A 23,167-nucleotide genomic window follows, 5' to 3' on the forward strand; every position below is an offset into this window, starting at 1 on the left:
AAAATCAATAAAATATATTTAAAAAAAAAGATTTTGAATGCAGAAAGTAAATTTCCAAAGTTCTGAAAATATGTTTCATATCTCATCTGTTATCTTGTAGAGCTTCTGGTCTAGCTTCTGTTTGATTCCATAGTCTAGAGATAACAATAGCAATCTCATGGTTCACTTACTGTCCTAGCAATTCACATACTTTGATTTATTTAATCCTTCCTACGGCCTTGTAAATCAGAGACTATCACAGTCCCCATTTTACAGCTGAGGAAGCTGAGGCAGAGAGGCGAAGTCAATTTGGCCAAGTCACACAGCCACTAAACGGTGTAGTGGAATGTAAAGCCCGGCAGTCTGGCTCCAGAGTCACCCTCCCACCTCCCTCTTCCTGTTACCTGAGATAAATTAGCAAACACAAAGTGTCCCTTACGCCCGGGAGCAGGCGTAGGCCAGTTTCAAAGTCCACGTGATAGCCTCCTGGTCCCAGTGACTTGACGTGTAATTCCTTGTATCTTAATTTGTAGATTTTTGCCATATTCTTCCCCGTCTCTGTGGAGATTGGCACTCTGCCATTGAATTTGCTAAGTTATAAGTTGTAATGAAGGAGACCGGGAAGAGATTTTGAGCGATAGGAGGAAAAGGTCAATCACAAAGTCAGAGGTCATAAGGAATTCTCTCAAAATTAGGTCCAAGCCGAAACCGGTGTGGCTCAGTGGACAGAGTGTCGGCCTGTGGACTGAAAGGTCCCAGGTTTGATTCCGGTCAAGGGCATGTACCTAGGTTGCAGGCACATCTCCAGTAGGGGGTGTGCAAGAGGCAGCGGATTGATGTTTCTCATCGATGTTTCTAACTCTCTATCCCTCTCTCTTCCTCTCTGTAAAGAATCAATAAAATATTTAAAAAATTAAAAAAAAATTAGGTTCAAATCTTTCAGCTGCTTTTTCCTGTAACTTCATAATGGCAGATATGCTTTCATTTTTCCAGCTGGGCATTGCCGTGCTATTATTTTCCAGTTTTCCTTTAATTTTTATGAACTGATAGTTCAAGGACCAAGGCTCTATCTTGAACGACCCTTCCCCCCCCCTTTCCATGGCACGCTGTGGTTCTCTCAAAGGAGCTCCCTGCCTCTCTATTCCTGTTTTTCTTTTTTTTCTTTCTAAAATGCATACCTAAATATTCACTGCCATTAACATCATCACCAGAGAGTTCAGTGTATATGGATAGAATTGCAAATAGAAGTTCAGTCACAGTGACTGATCAGACGGAGTCGGATGAGAAGGCAACCAATTTGCATTTTTTTCAGCCGAGTGGAAATGGCACACTTCCTGTGCCACACTTTGTGACATCGGGGAGAGTGTGATGATCCCCTGCCTGTTTAACCGAGCGCTGCTCCCAGGTCTGCTGGGCTTTGGTGATGCGTTCCAGCACCGTTGGCAGGCCCTCGCGTCTCTTGGCTGTGTGCCTGGGGCCTGCATCATGAGGGCTGGCACAGAGGGAATCGTCGTTGGCACCTCCAACTGTTCCAGTGCTATAACCCACTTGGTGCTTGGGCCATCCTGCTTCTCCGCCTGCCCAGTGGGGTCTGTTACTGAGAGGTGTCTGGTGATGGACCCCCCTCCTATCCACCTGACACTGGCCACTGGCCATCCCACTGATCATCATGCCCATTGCCAAATAGGTCGTGCCCAAGATGCTGCCCTGGGCTGCAGCACTTGCAGTGACAGTGGCATCCTATCTAAGAGTAATATGCAAATTGACCATCACTCCAACACACAAGATGGCCACCCCCATGTGCTCAAAGTTGACTACTCCCATGTGGACACAAGATGGCCACCACAAGATGACCGGAAGGGGATGGCAGTTGTGGGCGATCAGGTCAGCAGGGGAGGGCAGTTAGGGGCGACCAGGCTGGCATGGGAGTGCAGTTAGGGGTGACCAGGCTGGCATGGGAGGGCAGTTAGGGGTGACCAGGAAGGCAGGCAGGCTAGCAGTTGGGAGTCAGCAGTCCTGGATTGTAAGAAGGATGTCCGACTGCCCATTTAGGCCCGATCCCGGTGCGAATCAGATTTAGCATATACTGAAATGGGCAGTCGGACATAACCTAGAGGGGTCCAAGATTGTAGAGGGTGCAGGCTGGGCTGAGGCACACCCCTCCCCCATGCATGAATTTTGTGCACTGGGCCTCTAGTGTTTAATAAGAAGCTCCATATGTGATTGTCAGCCACACACTCCTGATTAAGAACCTTGATATAGCCTGGCCAGGTGGCTCAGTGGTTGAGCATTGACCTATGAACCAAGAGTTCACAGTTTGATTCCTGCTCAGGATATATGTCCTAGTTGCAGTCTCCATCCCCAATGGGGAGCTTGTAGGAGGCAGCCCATCGATGATTCTCTCTCATCATTGGTGTTTCTATCTCCCTGTCCCTTCCTCTCTGAAGTCAATAAACATATTTTTAAAAAAACAACACTTTGGTATAGACATGCTTGTTTAATCCAGCAGTCCTCTCTATTCCTGATGCTCAGCTTGTTTCCAGTTGTTCTTTGTTAAATAACAGGAGTGAGCATATTCATGGATAAATCTCTGTCCTCATTTCTATTTTCTGGGATAAATCCTTAGAGGTCAAATTTTAGACTCAAAGGACAGGCATATTTTTTTTTTCAATTTTTTAAAATATATTTTATTGATTTTTTATAGAGAGGAAGGGAGAGGGATAGAGAGTCAGAAACATCGATGAGAGAGAATCATGGATCAGCTGCCTCCTGCAACACCCAGAACATCGATGAGAGAGAATCATGGATCAGCTGCCTCCTGCAACACCCCCCACCGGTGATGTGCCCGCAACCAAGGTACATGCCCTTGACCGGAATCGAACCTGGGACCCCTTCAGTCCGCAGGCCGACGCTCTATCCACTGAGCCAAACTGGTTTTGACAGGACAGGCATATTTTTAAGGAGGGATGTAAAGCATTGTCGCTAGTACTGTGTGAAAAAGTGTAGTGAGAAAGTATTGGGCCAGGGGAAGGAGGCCTGGGTTTGAGGCCGCACTGTGCTGCCAGCAGAGCAGAGCTTTGGGCAAGTTTTTTGGTTTGGTTTCTCTTCCTTTGGTTTCATTTTCTTCTTTTGTGAAATGCTCCCCATTATGAATCTGCACAGAAGCGATCGTGTGGATGTTACTCGGTCTTGCAATCTTGCAGGTAAGTGCATGAAAGGAGGGAGCATCTGCTGGAGTCCGCAAGGGACTGGCGGAGCAGCAGGCTTCCCCTTATGCAGTGTGATGGCTTACTTGAGAATTGCTTCTGGGTTTCAAAGAAGTGATTGCTGTCCTGTATTATAAGGGAAGAAAATCTAGATTGCTATCTGAAATCTAGTTCTTTTTTAGGCCTCTGGTAGAGATTAAAGAGACTTCCCCCACACCTATGCCATGGGTGTGGTTCCCAAGCTGATGACTCCAATATTAATTTCACTTTCGTATTGTTACAGGGAAGCTTTATGGTGATGTTCCTTTTATAGAAGAAAGACACAGACATCGGTATGAGGTACGCTTTCACACTGAATTACTGTGGAATATAGATGCTTAGTGCGGGGAACCCCAGAGATTACAAGTGGGCCTCTGAAACATGATCAGGGAGATGGAGTCCATGGGCATGTGGGGGTAGAGTAGATACCAGAACAAGCCCGGGGCTCTGTTTTGAGGGAGGACTGGTGGGAATGGATGCTAGTAGGCTACCAATAATGGAAAATAATTTGCTGAGTGGTGAGGGTAATGAGGGGGGTTTGAGGGGTGATGGTAAGAGGGTGCATGGTATATTTTTGGATTGATTGTGGTGTTGGTTGAAACCTATATACTATATACCATTGAGTTGTACACTTTTAAAAATTTAATATAATTTTATTGATTTGAGAGAGGAAGGGAGAGGGAGAGAGAAATAGAAACATCAATGATGAGAGAGAATCATTGATCAGCTGCCTTTTGCACACCCCACACTGGGGATCCGGCCCACAAGTTGGGCATGTGCCCTGACAGGGAATTGAACTGTGACCTCTTGGTTCATTATTGATGCTCAACTCCTGAGCCATGCCATATGGGCAAGTTGTACACTTAAAAAAAAAATTTATTGATTTTTTTACAGAGAGGAAAAGAGAGGGATAGAGAGTTATAAACATTGATGAGAGAGAAACATCGATCAGCTGCCTCTTGCACAACCCCTACTGGGGATGTGCCCTGCAACCAAGGTACACGCCCTTGACTGGAATCGAACCCGGGACCTTTCAGTCCGCAGGCCAACACTCTATCCACTGAGCCAAACCGGTTTTGGCAAGTTGTACACTTTTAATGGATGAATTGTAAGGTATATGAATTATATCTCAATAAAGCAGTTAAAAAGGAAGAAAAATTGACAAATTCTGAGAACTAGCCCAATGTGAAAAAAAAACAAAATAAACAAAATGTGTGATTAAGATGAGGAGAGGTGGGACCCCACTCTGGTTTTGGATGAGGAAGTGCTTTTTGTGAAGGAGAGGTTGAAAAGGTTGGGGAAAAGCTCTGATGAGATGAGCGAGGGAAGGGGCTGTGAACCAGGTCATCAAGTTGTCATCTCTAACCAGTATTTTAGTAGAAAACTTGCTCCAAGCTTATTTTTAGAACTTTTATGTAACTAAATATAAATAACTCATTGGTGTTAGTCACAGGGTAAATAAGATGGTTTCAGTCCTCAAGCAGATTTGTGATTTGGAGAGAGAGAGTTACATTTGCACATAACTCATGGCAAGAAGCAAATACGGGGATGGCTATAAATAGCTGGTCTCAAGGTCTCCAATAAAAAAGGTCTGTTTCACAGTCTTGCTTTCTGAATCTCATCTTTGGGCGAGAGAACGCGTGCCTCCCAAAGTTAAGGTCTGTGATTAGGCTGCTTTTCAGGTTCACCATGAGTTTAAAAATAGGTTGAATATAGAAATTAACTACTGGTTAGAACATCACGGAAATGGAAAAACCCACCCAGTTGATGTAGGCCCTTTTAATAAGCTGATATGTCTGTATTGCTCTGCTGCCCAAAGACATTTAATTTCTTGTTTTTGTTTTTTTTCCAGGTGAACCCTTCCTTGGTCAACCAATTTGGGCAGAGTGACTTACATTTTGTAGGACAGGATGTTGATGGGGAGAGGATGGAAATCATTGAACTGGCAAGTAAGTGGGCTTTTCACTTTTGAATTTTTGTGTTGAGCTAATCTCTTTTTCTTTGCCCATAGACATATGAAGCTGTAACTTGGTACCTGTCTTATTTGGTCTTTTTTCCCCCCTCTCTCCTTTGAAATAAATTTGCAACTAAATAGAAAGTATGCAGCTAAGCATACAGTATGTGAAAAAAAAAAAAAAAGAAAAAAGAAAAGAAAAGAAAAGACTGCTTGTAATCCTGATCATTCGGGGCCTTTTACTATGAATGTGCCATACAATGATGCATTGTCCTACACGTTCTATCAGCAGTATGCTTCCTTACCATCCTTACCTCCTTCGCTTGTTTTCAGCATCTAGGTCAGGCACCCTGGGAAAGGCAGGCAGCCCACTGTTGAGTAGTATTTTTCTTTACTTTCTCCTTTGAGGAAGAATTGCCCAGTGCTGTCTCACTATTGGTGACTGGTATTGACATCTGTTGTGTGTGGGACCTGGCCCCTCATTTCACCTGGTGTCTGCCTTTCCCTATCGCTCATGCTCCATGGTCAAGTGTGGGCCAGTTGCTGCACTCAGACTAATTTAAAAAAATATATTTTTTATTGATTTTGTACAGAGAGGAAGGGAGAGGGATAGAGAGTTAGAAACATCGATGAGAGAGAAACATCGATCAGCTGTCTCCTGCACACCCCCCCCTGGGGATGTGCCCGCAACCAAGGTACATGTCCTTGATCGGAATCGAACCTGGGACCCTTCAGTCCACAGGCTGATGCTCTATCCACTGAGCCAAACCTATCAGGGCCTCAGACTAATTTTTAAAAATTTATTTATTGGTTCTTTAGAGAGAGAGAGAGAGAGAGAGAAAGAGAGAGAGAGAGAGAGAGAGAGAGAGAGAGAGAGAGAGAGAGAGAGAGACATCGTTTTGTTGTTCCACTCATTTATGCATTCATTGGTTGGTTCTTGTATGTGCCCTCACTGGGGAATCGAACCCACAACTTTGGCATATTGGGAAGATGCTCTAACCAATTGAACTACTCGGGCAGGACTGCATTCGGACTTCTTAGTGAGATCAAACATACACAAGGGAATTTGACTTCTGTTGAGGAAGATCACCGAAGAAGTTGTGTGGCTGGGCGGGGGCACTCTTCAGCAGCGTAGGCACAGAGGATACGTGTGTTATTGACAGAGGACAGTGTTCTCATTCAAAGCTGCAGAGGCAGGGTACGCTCACGCATACAGGCTGATCCCAGCTCTTTCTCTTGCTTTTCTAGCCCAGGGCTTGCCAGACTTCGGCTGGTGGGCCAGATTCAGTCCGCTGACTCTTTTTGTTCAGTTTCATGCTCTAAGAATGGCTTTTACACTTTTCAATAGTGCCAGGGTTTCTCACCCTCACCGCCACTGACATGTGGAACAGGATCATTATTTGTGGTGGGGGCTGATGCTGGATATTTGACAGCATCCCTGGTCTCTACCCACTGGATGCCAGTAGCACTACCTGCCCCACCCTCCAAGCTTCGACACTAAAAAACAACTTGGTTGGGAACCCAGTTTTGGATCGTCAGGTTTGAAATTGGATTTATTTAGCTCCCTTGCCTCTTCATACCCCCAACTTGTAATCGGTTCTCAAGTCCTGTAGATTCCATCTCTGGAAAGATCTCTCTTTTAAAAAATATATATTTTATTGATTTTTTTATAGAGAGGAAGAGAGGGATAGAGAGTTAGAAACATCGATCAGCTGCCTTTTGTATGCCCCTACTGGGGATGTGCCCACAACCAAGGTACATGCCCTTGACCGGAATCCAACCCAGGACCTTTCAGTCCTCAGGCCGATGCTCTATCCTAGGGGTGTCGAACTCAATCAGAGAAGGGGCCAAAATCTAAAATCCAGCCTAAATCGCGGGCCGAATGGTTTACTGAACAGTCATAAACTGACAATGTCATAAACTGACAGCGGAGTGCAGTGATGACAGCGCGGTGCGGGCCACATTGCAAGGCCTGGCGGGCTGGATTTGGCCCGCGGGCCTTGTGTTTGACACATGTGCGTATCCACTGAGCCAAACCGGTTTCGGCTGGAAAGATCTCTCTTGGTTGCCATTGTATTCTCATCCCTACCACCCTAGTCCTAGGTTGTGATGACTCCAGCAAGGACAGAGCTCTGGCTGTGCAATCTATGTGACACCAGTTTGTTGTCTAAACCACTCTCACTTGTATGCTTAGTGAGTGCTTAGTATGTACTTAGTATGTACTTGAGTGCTTAGTATGTACAGGATACTCTAAAAAAAATAGTAGCATAATTGTCTAGAATCTCCCTTTTCACCTATATCCTTTGGGCTCTGGATAACTTACTTACACTTCTAACTTTCCTACTTCTTTTTCTATCTTAGCCTGTGTCACCATCCTTCGTTTCAAATTCCTTTGTCCCTTTCCTTTTCTGTCTCTAGTCTGTAAGGTACTTCAGGAATCCCCAGGAGGTGGGAGAGTTGAAATTGGAAAAGGCATTTTTGTACTTGATAGTATGTTGCCTGTATCCTGAAAGAAGAAAAGCAATGGACATTAAGTGTGCACCCTAGATGCTTCTCACTAGCCCCTCCCCCCAAGGACTCTGAATGCCTTTTGCAAATTACAAGGCTAATGATGTTATGATGTAATTCCCACCTCCCAGAGAAGGAGACTCTATGCAAAGAAGTGAAGTAAACTGCCCAGGCCATCCAGCTAGCAGCTGGCCAGGTTATTGATTCCTTCTGCCACCACTCCTGTGGGATTTTATTGTTCCTTCGTTTTCATTGGACATTCCATTTAAGATTATCAATCCACGTTTTGATTTAGAATATGAGAATTTATTTCCCATAGTCTTCCTAAGGGGAATGACCGTCATTTAGAATTTATACAGCGTGGATCGCTGGCGTGCGTGTGAGAGGTCAGAGGCATTCTTAAACATTACTATTTGTTTCCTTGGTTCAAATATTTATTCTCTGTTAATTCTCCTGGTTCTCATTATTTTCAGCAAATATTAGAAGTCGCTTTCAACTGCAAAGTTTTAGATTTCCATTGACACTTGCAAATTTCCTGTGGGTTGTAAGGGGAATGAGAGTTGCTGTATAACCTTGCGACTTTGAAAAGCTGACCACAGGGAATTGATTTTATTATGGAGAATTCTCCAGAATATTTGGATCTTGGCTTCCTCTTAGAAGCATACCCACGAATCTCTGTATTACTAAAGCAATTCTAAAAGGAACAACAAAGCTTGAGATCAGTACAATGTCAGAATTTGGTTCAAAGCAATTAAGAGAATTATTTAAAAGATACTTTGACTGTTAGAACATCACCAAAATAAAAATTTTATAGTCTCCTTCCTCATATTAGCATAGGGGATTTTTGGGATAAAGTGATTCAGAGCAATGATCCATTCATTTAAATATTCTGTCCCTGACTCTGACATGATCCATTATTCAGCTTCTCTCTGTAATGGTACAAAAACACAATTACTGTCTGCTTCTTTCAACGATATCACTGGATGCTGTGCTGTAAGATTTATCGTATCTTAAATTTAAAGCTACATTGCTTAGTTTCTTTTCTAAGTTTGGATGATTTCTCTTCTAGTTTTCTTGAGGGGATACATTCCTAAGAGAAGGTGGCCTTCCCCTCACCAAACTTTCATTCCTGAGTGTCCCTCTAATTTAAGGAGGTTTCTTCTTAGATGTGATATAGAGCAAGCATGTCAAACTCAAAGGCTAACATGGGCCAAATAAACAATGTTTAAATTTACGTGGGCAGCAAGAAAACAAAAGCCGGTTTGGCTCAGTGGATAAAGCGTCAGCCTGCGGACTGAAGGGTCCCAGGTTCGATACCTGTCAAGGGCTTGTACCTTTGTTGCAGGCACATCCCCAGTGAGGATTATGCAGGAATCGGCTGAATCAATGTTTCTCTCTCATCGATATTTCTAACTCTCTATCCCTCGCTTTTCCTCTGTAAAAAATCAATAAAATATATTAAAAAAAGAAAAGAAAACAAAACAAAAGCTTCAATTTTCATAGAAACGTAGGTTTATTTCAATAGAGTCATGCTGAATACAAAGGTCTGAAATAAATGTCATCGTTAACATAAAATAATAGAACATTTTAATAAAAATAGTATTTTTTCTTAAACAGTAACTTACCAGACACTGAATAACTGCACAAATTAATAAGTGTAATGCAAATGAACCTATTTTTCTTGTTCTCTGAAAGCAAAATATTTTCTGTTGTGCACACCAAACAAGTCAGTCCAAGACTAATGACTTGGCCATTGGCTGCTAAAATACTACTGGTATTAGTGGAGAGAAATAGTGTGCTTGCGTGTAAGGGAAAGGAATGCAGCACGATTCTAGTAATCAGTCATCAGCAAATGTAGTTTGTTATTAATAATTATGTATAATAGGATATTGTAAAAATTAAGTGACTAAATTTTTATTAAAACGTTTCTTACATACCGTTGTATTGGCTGGGCTGCAAAAATATGTGTTGTGGGCCACATGTGGCCCGCAGGCCGTGAGTTTGACATGCTTGATGTAGAGGATTTCACTGGATTTTTGTACACTCAAAGCTGTGCAATAGAACTTGCTGCAATGATACAGTGTTCTGCCCTATTCAATGTGGTAGCCATATGTAGCTATTGAGTATTGAAACATGCTCAATTAATTTGAATAGATTAAAATAGCTGTGTGTGGCTAGAGGCTACCATTTTGTAGAGCAAAGCTTTAAATAACCTTAGAAGAGTGGACATTTGCGATCCATCATCATGTCCTCGCTACTCTACAGTAGCTTTGGGACTCTAATGGCAAATGATGGGGATTTGTGATTTTGAATTACATACTTGACTTTTAGATCATTTGATAAAACATCTCTCTGAAAGCTTTAACGTTGTATTTACTTTTCCCTATAAAACTGGTTATATCATAGATAGATATAGATATATAGAGATATGTAACTCAATATCAATTTAAATTATTTTTAAAGTAAGGAATAGAGCACACTGACCATGCTCTATGCTATAATAATTATGGGATTAAAGAGTAGCCGAATCTCTAATTAGTTTATCCCTAATATGGGAAAAACATAGTTTTTTGAGAGTTCCAATTGGAAAGAGGATATATATATATATATATATATATATATATATATATATTCTTTATTGATTTTTTACAGAGAGGAAGAGAGAGGGATAGTTAGTTAGAAACATCGATGAGGGAGAATCATTGATCAGCTGCCTCTTACACACCCCCCACTGGGGATGTGCCCACAACCATGGTACATGCCCTTGACCGGAGTCGAACCCGGGACCTTTTAGTCCGCAGGCTGGCGCTCTATCCACTGAGCCAAACCGGTTTTGGCGGAAAGAGGAATTTTTAATCCTATAAAATTTCTACCCAGTTTTGGAAATGTTGCCTGTTTAATTTTTATTATAAAAACGGGATTCCTGTTAAAAGTAGTGGGGAGAAAGCTACTTTTCTATTCTTACTACATCTAGGAGAACTTAAATTGCTCATCTAGGGGCTTCTTACAATCCTCAATATGAAAATCACTTCATTTCCTACCCCAGTAATGTAAGTGATAGATGCTTATTGTAAAGCTTCACACGATACAGAAAAGTATCAAGAAGAAAAAAAAATCTTAAACTTTTGTCACCTTGAGCCATAACCACCATTAACATGTTTGAGAGGCCATCCTTTTATCACTCAAAGACCATTCATCACAGGGATAAGTTGGCATAGAATGAAATATGAGTTCAGTTTCATGGTGCTGTCTGTGATTAATACCCAACTTAGAGCTGCAACTAGAAAAGCAGTTGTACTTGCTGCATTCCCAAGGGACCCTCACCTCGGTGAAGGAGATCTTATAGAAAATGGCCTGAAGCCATCTAAAAGAAAGAATGTCCTACAGTTAGCCTAAAGGGTGAAGGGTACCATGGAAAGGAGCACAGTGTAAGTCTATGAAGGACCATCAAAGCAGGCAGATGCCCAGCTGGCGTGGCTCAGTGGTTCAATCAGAAGGTCATGGTTTGATTCCCGGTCAGGGCACATGCCTGGGTTATAGGCTTGATGATCCCCAGTGTGGCTATTGATCAATGATTCTCTCTCATCATTGAGGTCTCTCCCTCTCCCTCTCCCTCTCTCTCTCCCTCTCTCTCTCTGAAATCAATAAACATTTATATATATTTTTAAAAAGCAGGCAGATTTTGGGAATGCAGAATTTATCTCGCCATTCAAAGATTTTTGCTTAACATTGCTTATTCTAATACCACCTTCTACAAATAAAATGTTGGATTTTTATTGCGGGAGATGTGTTTTGTAATTTGAAATTCTACTGGGAAGATGGACTGTGACAATAACTGGTTATGTGAAAATAACTGGCTATGATGATAAGTTAAATAGTTATCTCATCGTGGAATAAGTTTCTGATTCAAAGATAAGACCTTCAAAGTATTTCTCTGTTTGCTTCAATCACATCATCATTGTTCTCATTTCAGATCACCCCTATTTTGTTGGTGTCCAATTCCATCCCGAGTTTTCTTCTAGGCCGATGAAGCCTTCCCCTCCATACCTGGGACTATTACTTGCAGCAACTGGGAACCTGAATGCCTACCTGCAACAGGGATGCAAACTGTCCTCCAGGTAACCAGCTTAACAATGACCCAAGATGCTGTTATCAACACTCTAGGTTTCTCATAAACTTAAAAAATATGCTTTTATTGATTTCAAAGAGAGGAAGGGAGAGGGAGAGAGAAAGAGAGAAACATTCACGAAAGAGATACATTGATTGGCTGTCTCCTGCACCCCCCCCCCCCTTCCCCAAACGGTGAGTGAGCTGCAGCGTGAGCATGTGCCCTGACTGGGAATTGAACCGGTGACCTCTGGGTTCATGGGTCGCGATGCTTGACACCTGAACTTACACCCGCTGGGCTGATTTCTTTTTGAAGTGAAGGAACCAAGATGTTGCAGGTTCGATTCTGAGCAGGGCACATGCCCGGGTGGTGGGCTCGATTCTCCATCTCCAGTGGGAGATGTGCAGGAGGCAGCCGATCAATGATTCTCTCTCAGCACTGATATTTCTATCTCTCTCTCTCTTTTAAAAATCAATAAAAACATTAAAAAAAGAGAATAAAGTGAAGAATTGTTTTTTCCTTCTTAATAATTGTGGCTTTTTCTCTTAATAAAAACGATCTAATTGTATCTACAATAGTAACCTAACAGTTTTCCAAATTATGCTAATTCTGGGGCATTATTTTAGAAATTTTTGTCATAAGTGAAAAATAGGATTTTCTTTTGTGGATTCTGATTAATAAATATATATAAGTATGTTATTGACTCTTTGTTTTATAAACGATCTGTTCATATCCTTTCCCCTACTTTTTCTTTAGCTATTATATCTTTTTTCTTAATGATTGGCAAGCTCTTTATATATAAAGGACATTAATCCTTTGTTAGGTTGCAAATACTTTTTCAAAATGATTTTGTTTTCTTCCGAGTTGTCAATGGTAGTTTTTATTTTCCTTAAAGAGTTTTAAATAAGGAATTTATTTAAATAAGCTCTTATTTTTGCATATATTTCTTATTTATATAGTCAAATCTTTTATGAATTATGTTTTTTGTGTAAGTGTGTAAAGTCTTATCAAAAGATTATATAAATAATATCCCAATTTTTACACTAGCACTTTTATGGTTTTTATTTTAAATGAAGCTTAAATCTCTAATTTATATGAACTTTATATTTGGTATAGTGTGTGAGGAAGGGATCTGCTCCCTCCCACCCCCTAACCCCAATTGTTAGTAAGTTGAGTAATTTAAATTTGTTTCAGGGATTTTTGTTTTGTTCTGTTAATGATTTTACTTCTTATTTCTGAACCCATAAACGCTTTTCATCATAGCATTATTGTAAATCAAGTCTATTCCCATTATTGTTTAACATTTTTAAAAAGGTATTTTGCTGCTCTTCCAGATTAACTGTAGAATGATTTTTGAAATTAGGTTTGAGTAAAGTAATCCATTATAGATTTTCATCAAAATTTCTTTACATTTAAATATTAATTTGGTGGGAATTCATATTTTACATTTTCTCATCCAAGAATATTTTCTATATTAATAAAAGAGTAATATGCCAATTAGACCAGGAGACCTTCTGGAGACCTTCTGGACGTCCTTCTGGACAAAGCCATGGTGGCGGGGCTGAGGCAGAAGCAGTTAGGAACCACCAGGGGAGAAATTAGGGGTATCAGGTTGGCAGAGGATGGCTGTTGGGGGAGAGATCAGACAGGCAGGGGAGGGCAGTTGGGGATGAACAGGACAGCAGGTGAAGGCGGTTGGGGCAATTAGGTTGGTAGGTGAAGGTGGTTAGGGGCGATCAGGCAGGCAGGTGAGTGGTTAGGAGCCAGTGTTCCCGGATTTTGAGAGGGATGTCTGACTGTGGGATCGGGCCTAAACCAGCAGCCGGACATCCCCTAGGGGTCCCAGATTGGAGAGAGTGCAGGCTGGGCTGAGGGACCCCCCCCACCACCATCATGTATGAATTTTGTGCAATGGGCCTCTAGTATATAATAACTTTAAAAGTGGAAGGAACTAGCCACAATTATAGACTATATCTAAGTTAGCACCCTACCTAGGGTTAGTACCATAATAATTGGATATGTATTATTTAGAAGATTACCACTGCTGACCCTCATTCTAGCAAACAACCCTTGTGATATTGCAATTGAGGACTGCTGGGATTGGTGCATGGTGTGTAAGCGTGTGCTTGTGTTATGAAAGCTGCTTATTTACCACATTACCTGCTAGGCCAGTGGTCGGCAAACTCATTAGTCAACAGAGCCAAATATCAACAGTACAACAATTGAAATTTCTTTGGAGAGCCACATTTTTTAAACTTCTTCTAATGCCACTTCTTCAAAATAGACTCGCCCAGGCAGTGGTATTTTGTGGAAGAGCCACACTCAAGGGGCCAAAGAGCCGCATGTGGCTCGTGAGCCACAGCTTGCCGACCACGGTGCTAGGGGATGCTCATGGTTCCATAACATGTCCTTTAACTGGGAGTTCATATGGGAGCAGGCTTTATATATTTTCCATGTCAGACGTCTTACTGAATTAATGATCACTCCTTGTGTTCTTGAACCAGTGCACTCATTTTCATGCTGTGCCTTATGGAGCTGGAGTCTGGCCAGCTGTGAAGAGCAGGCTGAGGGGCTCCAGGCTCTTCCCTGCTCCAGCCAAGCAGCTCCACTTTATCTGGCTCATGTAGCGTGGTTCAGCATGAGATTTCACGCAAAGATGAACTTCCTGTGTTCTGAGGCTGCATGGCTTATGCAGCAGATTGGAGATTTCAGTGTGTTCCCATTCTGGATGTGTGCTGTGACCCTTCTCAGCTACTTTATTGTCTCTACTAGAGGCCTGGTGCATGTAGGGTCCCTGGGCCTTGGCCGGCAATCAGGGCTGATCGGGGCCTTCCAGCTGCCGGCCAGGGTCTCCCTTCCCAGGCTTTCCTTCATTCCGTGCCACCCCCTGGTGGTCAGCACATGTCATAGCGAGCGATTGAACTCCTTATCAAACTCCCGAGGGGACAATTTGCATATTGGGCTTTTATATATATATATACACAAAATAGATTATTTCAGTGATCATATGTGAAAGGAGGGTGACAATGGAGCAAATTCGATGGCTGGGAGAACTCACTCACACATAACTCAACATAACTATCTGGTTGTTTGCAAACATCAACTAATATGCAAATGGTATCTGGGTATGTGGCCTACCCACATGTATGCTGGATGGCCCGCTGATTCTCTCATGGGGCTGGTGGTTTCTGGATAAAGTTTACTGGTAGTTTCTGAAAAAAGTGACTGCTTCTAGTGACTCCTGAGCAAGACACAGTGCGTCTCAGAGAAAAGGAAAATCCTCCTACCCAAACTCTGATGCTGATATTGGTATTACAACAGACTAACAGACTTCCATGTTTGGCAGAGAATTCCTATGTATTAGCCACACACTGGTGCTTCCTTAAGAGCAGCCAGCAGCTTATTTATCTCTGGCTCCCCGGCTCCCTGGCACACAGATTTGTTTGTTTTTATTACCCATTAAAGTAATAAATGTGATAGCAGGAAGAATGGATATAGTCTATTCTAATCTTAACACCTTGCAGGGAGGTTTCCAACTAAGAATGGTGAATTAATCCAGTGACAGATGCCAGGATTCCAGAGGAACCTTGCACTTCAGCTCCTCTCTGCCCACCTCCATGACATGAGTGAGCATTGAAAAGCAAAGGATGGCTTTGACGGCCAAGTTCTAATGTGAGCTGAATTGAGACTATATTTTTGTCAAACAAGATTGCTGTCGGTTATCAATCCCAAACAAATGTGACAAGGAATATGAACTTTAGAATAATGACTTCCTTTCCCAGACATTGGCTCCTGATATTTAACTGTATGACACCTGTGCAGCCCCCAGCTTTCAAACACAGAATATGAAAATCCTTGGTTTTGAGCAGTTTCGCCTGAGCTGTAACCCCAGCATTTTGCCTTGTGGAGAATATTTATCTTTTAGTGCCTAGTAAGTTGCAGTAAGAATATCATTTTGGCCTCTTTGGCTCATGGATAGAGCGTTGGCCTGCAGACTGAAGGGTCCCAGGTTTGATTTTGGTCAAGGGCACATGCCTGGGTTGTGGGCTTGATTCCAGTGGGGGCAGGGGGCGTGCAGGAGGCAGCCGATCAATGATTCTCTCTTATCGTTGATGTTTCTACTAGTATCCCTCTCTTCCTCTCTGAAACCAATATTTAAAAAAGAATATAATTTTGGGATCTAGAGCTGGTGAGCTAAATTCTCAGATGCTCCACTATCTATAGAATGATAGCAATTATCAAGACTATTCCACCTTGTTTTAGACTTTAGTGGTATGTTCAAGATGCATAACAGTTCTAGGATAGTATTTTTTAGGCTTTTTAAAGCTAAACAAAACTTATATGAAAAATTGAGGGTCTTGTTTTTCGGGGTCCCCCAAGACCACCCATACATTGGATGATTCACTAGAAGGAATCAGAATATAGTTGTACCCACAGCTAAAATTTATGACAGTGACGGAATAAGCATACACAGCTGGATCAGTAAAAGAAAAAAGTATAAGTGAAGTCTGGAGAAATCTGTAGTTTTTTTCTTTTTTTTAAAAATCCTCACCTGAGGATATTTTTTCCATTCATTTTTAGAGAGAATGGAAGGGAGAGGGAGAGACAGAGAAACACCAATGTGAGAGACATCAATTGGTTGCCTCCTGCATGCCCCTCCCCCCCCCTCCCCGACCAGGGCTGGGAGCCTGCAACCGAGGTATGTGCCCCTTGACTGGAATCGAACCTGGGACCCTTCAGTCTGCAGATCGGTGCTCTATCCACTGAGCCAAACGAGCTAAGGCTGTTTGCAGGTTTTCTGTGCTCTCTCCCTTTTGTGAGAAGTCACACCGAACTCCCTCTCCCTCTGTCAATAAAAAGGCAGCAACGTGTGTGATGTGTATGCCCAGGGAAGCCCATTTGAGACTCAGAGTTTAGGGTTTTTATTGGGGGCTGGCTACACAGGCTTTTTCTTTCTAGCAACTGCTCAAATTCCAGACTCTGAAAAGGAAAGCAAATATTTACCGTAAATCACATTGTTTATATAGACAGCGTAGGCCCAGTAAAACGACCTTATTAATTGGTAATGGAGAAAACAATTTCCCAAGTTCCCCTGCAAGCAGACCCTTCTAGAGACAGCAGCCTCGGGCCTGCTGTGTTAACTCTTTTGCACAAATCTAATAAGCCATTTTTAGAATAAATAAATCTAATGGGAAATTATGGTCCATTAAAGAAATCTTTATAATTCTTTGCTGATATCCCTCCCCTGGTGTTGAAACAATTTGTCCCATGTGTGAAATATAACCACAAGTTTTCATGGTCTTGCTGGCGTATGATGTACTGGAATGAGACTATTTCATGTAATTGTTTTTTGTTTTGTTTTTTTAATATATCTTTATTGATTTCAGAGAGGTAGGGAGAGGGAGAGAGAGAGAGAAATGATAAGAGGTAATCAGATCAATGATAAGAGAGAATCATTGATCGGCTACATCCTGCAAGCCACACACTGGGAATTGAGATCATCAAGCCTGCAGGGGAGGGCAGTTAGGGGTGACCAGGCAGAGGATGGAAGTTGGGGGAAAACAGGCTGGCAGGGGAACAGTTAGACATCAATCAGGCTGGCATGAGAGTGGTTAGGGGGTGATCAGGCTGGCAGGCAGGCAAGCAGTTGGGAGCCAGCAGTCTTGGATTGTAAGAGGGATGTCCGACTGCTGGTGGGATTGGGCCTAAACCGGCAGTCGGACATCCCTTGAGGGGTCCCAGATTGGAGAGGGTGCAGGCTGGGATGAGGGACCGCGCCCCCCCCCCCCCCCCCCCCCGGTCCTGTGCACTGGCCTCTAGTTTCATATAATTGAAAGAAAAAAATTTTAGGAGACATTAAATGTACAGGTTATGGCAAAAATAGGTTTACAGTTGTATGTGAAACAGTTTATGCTTGTATTAATTACTAAAGGCCTGGTGCATGAAAATTTGTGCACTTGTTGGGGGGGGGGGTTGTCTCTCAGCCCGGCCTGTGTCCTCTTGCAGTTCAGGAGCCCTCACTCCTTACAGCCCGCCTGCTCGCTGCTTCTTACGACTTGGCTCGCTACTCCTTAGCACTGCCTCGAGAGAGCTCCTGCCACCATCGCTGTGCTTGCCTGGCTTCTGGCTGAGCGGCGCTCCCCCTGTGGGAGCACACTGACACCAGGGGGCAGCTCCTGCATTGAGTGTCTTCCCTCTGGTGGTCAGTGCACGTCATAGTGACCGGCCATTCCACCGTTTGGTTGATTTGCATATTACCCTTTTATTATTACAGATTGTATTATTTTCCATATGAACAATGGTAAGCTTACTTTTGCCCCACCAATGTAATATACAAAGATGCTTATAATTGTGCGTTTTGTAGTATCTAGAAATGAGAACTCAATCTCTGTCTAGAATTCCATTTTAAGTAACAGAAGAGGGATCAGAGGTTAAAGTGGATAGGTTGTTTTTGAGCACATGTGTTCTCTGGGGCTGCGCTGCGAGGCTCTTACACACAATCACAACACACCAAGTTAGGAACAACTTCCAAGTTCTATAATGCTGGCGTTTATCATGCCCATGCGTGGTCTGAGTAAAACTCTCTTGCTTCGATGGTACTCATTCCATGTTGGAAAGCAAGAACCTACATGGGGTTCAGTCTGCAGTTCACAGAAACACAGCTCAATGTTTTTCAAGTATCAAATTGAAATCTTAAGACATCTGAGTAGCATTTTATCCTATATCTTAGGATCTTGGACTCCATGTCTCCACCTAACCTACACTCTCTCTTGTGCAGAGAAATCTTCTTTTTGTGGCGAATCAGGAGGCAGGCTGGTGCAGAAACAAGAGGAGGGAGGTTACTTAGTGATGTGCTGTATTTGCTTAAATATTTCAGACCAAACTCAAAAGTTGAAACTACTTTATAGCCAGAGAGTCCTCAAAGGAAGTACATACGTGGAGCTAGTTCCATTTCCCGATCTCTTGCGTGCTTGTAGGGTCTAAGTTCATTCTCTCCTTAGTGCTTACCCTTCCCTTTCTACTTTTAACTTTGAATCCTGGCAGCAGTCAGGGGGAGAAGGCCCCCATGTCATTCACCATTGTGTCTGGCGCTTCTTTGGTGACTGTATGGGTTTTCCTTTTAAGTGACATGCTGGCTTCCAACCTGGGAAGACTTTGTTTTTTGTTGATTTCTAGATTTAACCTTACAGAAAATTTGGAAAATAAAAAAAAGGACTAATAAACCCACCAGCTTAACATAGTGACTGTATTTATTTTAAAAAAATATATATTTTATTGATTTTTTACAGAGAGGTAGGGAGAGGGAAAGAGAGTTAGAAACATCGATGAGAGAGAAATATCGATCAGCTGCCTCCTGCATACCCCTTACTGGGGATGTGCCCGCAACCAAGGTACTTGCCCTTGACCAAAATCAAACCTGGGACCCTTCAGTCCACAGGCTGACGTTCTATCCACTGAGCAAAACTGGCTAGGGCTGTATTCATTTTTTAGTATTTCTAGTCTTTATTCTATATCCACATATTATTCTTTTAATGGTTGCAATCATAATAGGGCGGGAAGAGATTAACCAAAGATCTTTTTAAAAAAAAATATATATTTTATTGATTTTTCACAGAGAGGAAGGGAGAGAGATAGAGAGCTAGAAACGTTGATGAGAGAGAAACATTGACCAGCTGCCTCTTGCACACCCCCTACTGGGATGTCCCCGCAACCCAGGTACATGCCCTTGACCAGAATCGAACCTGGGACCTTTCAGTCCGCAGACCGACACTCTACCACTGAGCCAAACTGGTTTCGGCTAACCAAAGATCTTATATGCATACTAGAGGCCCAGTGCACGGATTTGTGCACTGGTGGGGTCCCTTGACCTGGCCTGCAAGGATTGAGCTGAAACCAGCTCTCCAACATCCCCCGAGGGGTCCTGGATTGTGGGAGGGCCAGGCTGAGGGACCCCACCGGTGCACAAATCCATGCACTGGGCCTCTAGTCTAAAAATAAAAATAAGTAAATAAAAAAGGGGATGGTAATAGTATACCCTTGATACGGGACTAATGAAAATTGCTTTGTACTAAATGTAAAGCACTCAGCACAGTGCCTGGTCTATGGTGGGAAATTAAATGGGAAATATGATGATGATGATGCTCTTATTATTAACATGACCTTCGTTCTGGTCTCCTTCATCTCTTGCCTACTGCAAAGTCTACCTGGTGTCTATGCCTCCAGTTTTCCTCCTCTCAAACTGTCTTCTGCCAGCAGAATGGTCTTACTACATTATATCTTGGAGCTTAGAACTCTCAGTGGCTGCCAAAACCGGTTTGGCTCAGTGGATAGAGCATTGGTCTGGGGACTGAAAGGTCCCAGGTTCGATTCCGGGCAAGGGCATATACATTGGTTGCGGGCACATCCCCGGTAGGGGGTGTGCAGGATGCAGCTGGTCGATGTTTCTCTCTTATCGATGTTTCTAGCTCTCTATCCCTCTCCCTTCCTCTCTGTAAAAAATCAATAAAATATATTAAAAAAAAAAAAAGAATTCTCAGTGGCTTCCTTGACTATAGGATAAAATGCATACAAATCTATACAGAACAGTCCTCAGTCCCCTGATCTCCCCTCAGGATCTTCATCCTTTTTTTTTTCTTCTTTCTTTTTTAATATATTTTGTTGATTTTTTACAGAGAGAAAGGGAGAGGGATAGAGAGCTAGAAACATCGATGAGAGAGAAACATCGACCAGCTGCCTCTTGCACACCCCCTACTGGGGATGTGCCCGCAACCAAGGTACATGCTCTTGATCGGAATCGAACCTGGGACCTTTCAGTCCGCAGACCGATGCTCTATCCACTGAGCCAAACCGGTTTCGGCAGGATCTTCATCCTTTAGGGTTGCTGTTAGGAACCGTTGTGATGGTGCTTTGTCAACTTTAAATGGATATGAAAATACTACTTTCCCCCCTTTGTTACACTTCAAGCAAAAGTGAACCAGGAAATGTTTCTTTCTCACTTTCTTTTTTTAACAGTCTTTTTAAACATCCTTTACAATAGCTCCCCCTCTGTGATTGTTTGACTTCGACTCCATACCTGGAGACTTTTTCTGGTCGAAGAACTGCTAATCAAGCACATTTGAGCGTACCTTCCCGTACCTTCCCTCGGGGATGAATGTTGGTTTAAGGTGCTCTTTCCTGATCCTGGGTCACTGCGGGCTGATGATGTGGGGGCAGCCAGGAAGGGAGTTAATGGTGACAAACACCACTACGTCCTTTTTTCCCTGCCGGGCTTGCATTCTGCATCTATTATTCAATGTAAAACTCATTCAGAGCACACTAAGTTTTTATTTCGTTCCTCTTCTATTTTATGGCTTCCAGGGGCTCTTTGAGAAGGAAGTCAGGATAGTGCTTTGGGGAAAACTGTGTGCATGGGAACCTGTTTTAAAATATGCTCTTCCCACACCAAATGAATTTTGATATGAAGTATTGCAGGGATTCATGCATGTTGGGAATCTTAAGTATGCCATTGAACTGTTTTAATTCCAACCACCTCTTCCTGTCGATGAAGAAGAAATGGGTAATGGCTGCCCCCGGGATAGCATAAAAGGTGGACTCTATGAGGCGTTACTGTATCCTTGCCCTAGCACCATGGAATATATGTATTCTTATATTGGGAGTTTATTAGGCACCAGGAATCTTTCACACACAAACTTGGCCGTGACCAGCCTTTTGTTTGCCCAAGAACCATGCATAGGCTGATGCTGTCAAGTCTTGTAAATCAAGCCAGAGTTGTAAGGAGAGCAGTTCCCATGCCTTGCGGCTAGTGATTTTGATTCTGTCTTGTACGAAATGGTACAGTGAAACAGCTTTCTGAAAAGAATGCTTCCATTATTTGGGAGGCACATGCATGCCTCAGAGAGATTTGCTGTGATTTTACTTAACCGTGGATAGCCAGACCTTTCCAAAAACCTTTTTGAGGGAGAGGAGGACCATTGCATGGTGATTATAGTTTGCTGCTTTTTTTTTTAAGATCAATATTCATTTGTTTTTAAATCAGAATTATCCAGTAAAACTGTCTGCCATGATAGAAGTGTTCTATAATCTGCACCATCCAAGTATGACAGTCACCAGGCACATGTGGCCACTGAGCTCTTAAACATGGCTCAATGGGTTCGAGTGAGAAGGGGAACTTTAACTGTTATTTGATGTAAATTTAGATAGCTACTGTGGCTTGTGGCTACCACACTGGACATTGTAGGTTTAAAACTGTCCCCTCCTTAAAAGTCATCAGACATGCACGAATGGGTTTGTATTCTGTGGCATTTCATAAAATTTAACATGAAAGACCCTAATATCTAATAACACTACCCACTGAGAAGTGTATGTGTGTGTGTGTTTGTGTGTGTATGTGTGTGTGTGTGTGTACACAGATATTATTTTTAAAGACAGGTTAGGCTTCAGAAAGAGCTGAGATGTTTTGAATTAAGTGAAAATATACCCAGGTAAGTATATCTTAGGACTTCTTCTTCTTCTTCTTCTTCTTCTTCTTCTTCTTCTTCTTCTTCTTCTTCTTCTTCTTCTTCTTCTTCTTCTTCCTCTTCCTCTTCCTCTTCCTCTTCTTCTTCCTCTTTTTAAAAAAATATATTTTATTGATTTTTTTTTTTACAGAGAGGAAGGAAGAGGGATAGAGAGTTAGAAACATCGATGAGATAGAATCATTGATCAGTGCCTCTTGCATACCCCCTACTGGGGATGTGCCCGCAACCAAAGTACATGCCCTTGACCAGAATCGAACCTGGGACCTTTCAGTCCGAAGGCCGACTCTCTATCCACTGAACCAAAACCAGTTTCAGCTGGACTTCTTTAATTCTGTTCTTTGTGAAACACAAGTGAACCCTAAGTCACACGCATCTCAGAGTAGCACCCACATTTGATTGAATGTGCAGGAGCCCCGCTATTCTGCTTGTGAGTGATGATCCCCATTTGACTTCTAGTAGTTGATTTTTTTGCTGACACATGAATGCCATAAAACCAGCAAGTTTATCAGATGCCTCTTTTGATAATTCTGTTCTTGAGTGTAGTGGTTTACTTGATTGTTTTACCTTGGCCCCTGACACATAGGAAAGAAAGTTAGTGAACCCTGTCATTTACCTTGGAGATGAGTAAACCCAAACCGAGCCACACTTTGCTAGACTCAGCCTGTGCTATTTTGGGGTGTGGGCAGTGTGGTGCAGACAGCCATTAGACAGGAAATAAGAGCCATTCAGTGAGACACACACCCACCCAAGTTCACTTGCTAACGTGGGTAGGGAATTCTGTTGGTACAGGAAACAATGCTGAACATCATGCACTTGGCAGTTTTCATGATGTCTTTATATTTCTATGACTTTTTGA

At 42.6% G+C, this 23,167-nt stretch overlaps 1 protein-coding gene across 5 annotated transcripts in view; it reads left to right on the forward strand.

The window, feature by feature from the left end:
- The window catches only part of CTPS2 (CTP synthase 2), a 123,916-nt gene that overhangs the window by 93,858 nt on the left and 6,891 nt on the right, over positions 1-23,167 (forward strand). For all 5 annotated transcript variants that reach the window (XM_084869834.1, XM_084869832.1, XM_084869833.1 and 2 more), the window contains exons 15-17: positions 3,469-3,524; positions 5,077-5,173; positions 11,660-11,804. In XM_084869834.1, coding sequence (XP_084725960.1) covers positions 3,469-3,524; positions 5,077-5,173; positions 11,660-11,804 — 298 coding nt within the window. The remainder of the gene's footprint in view (positions 1-3,468; positions 3,525-5,076; positions 5,174-11,659; positions 11,805-23,167) is intronic.

The sequence above is a fragment of the Pipistrellus hanaki genome (assembly GCF_964339955.1).
Source record: "Pipistrellus hanaki genome assembly, chromosome: X".
In the NCBI taxonomy this organism is placed as follows: Eukaryota; Metazoa; Chordata; class Mammalia; order Chiroptera; family Vespertilionidae; genus Pipistrellus; species Pipistrellus hanaki.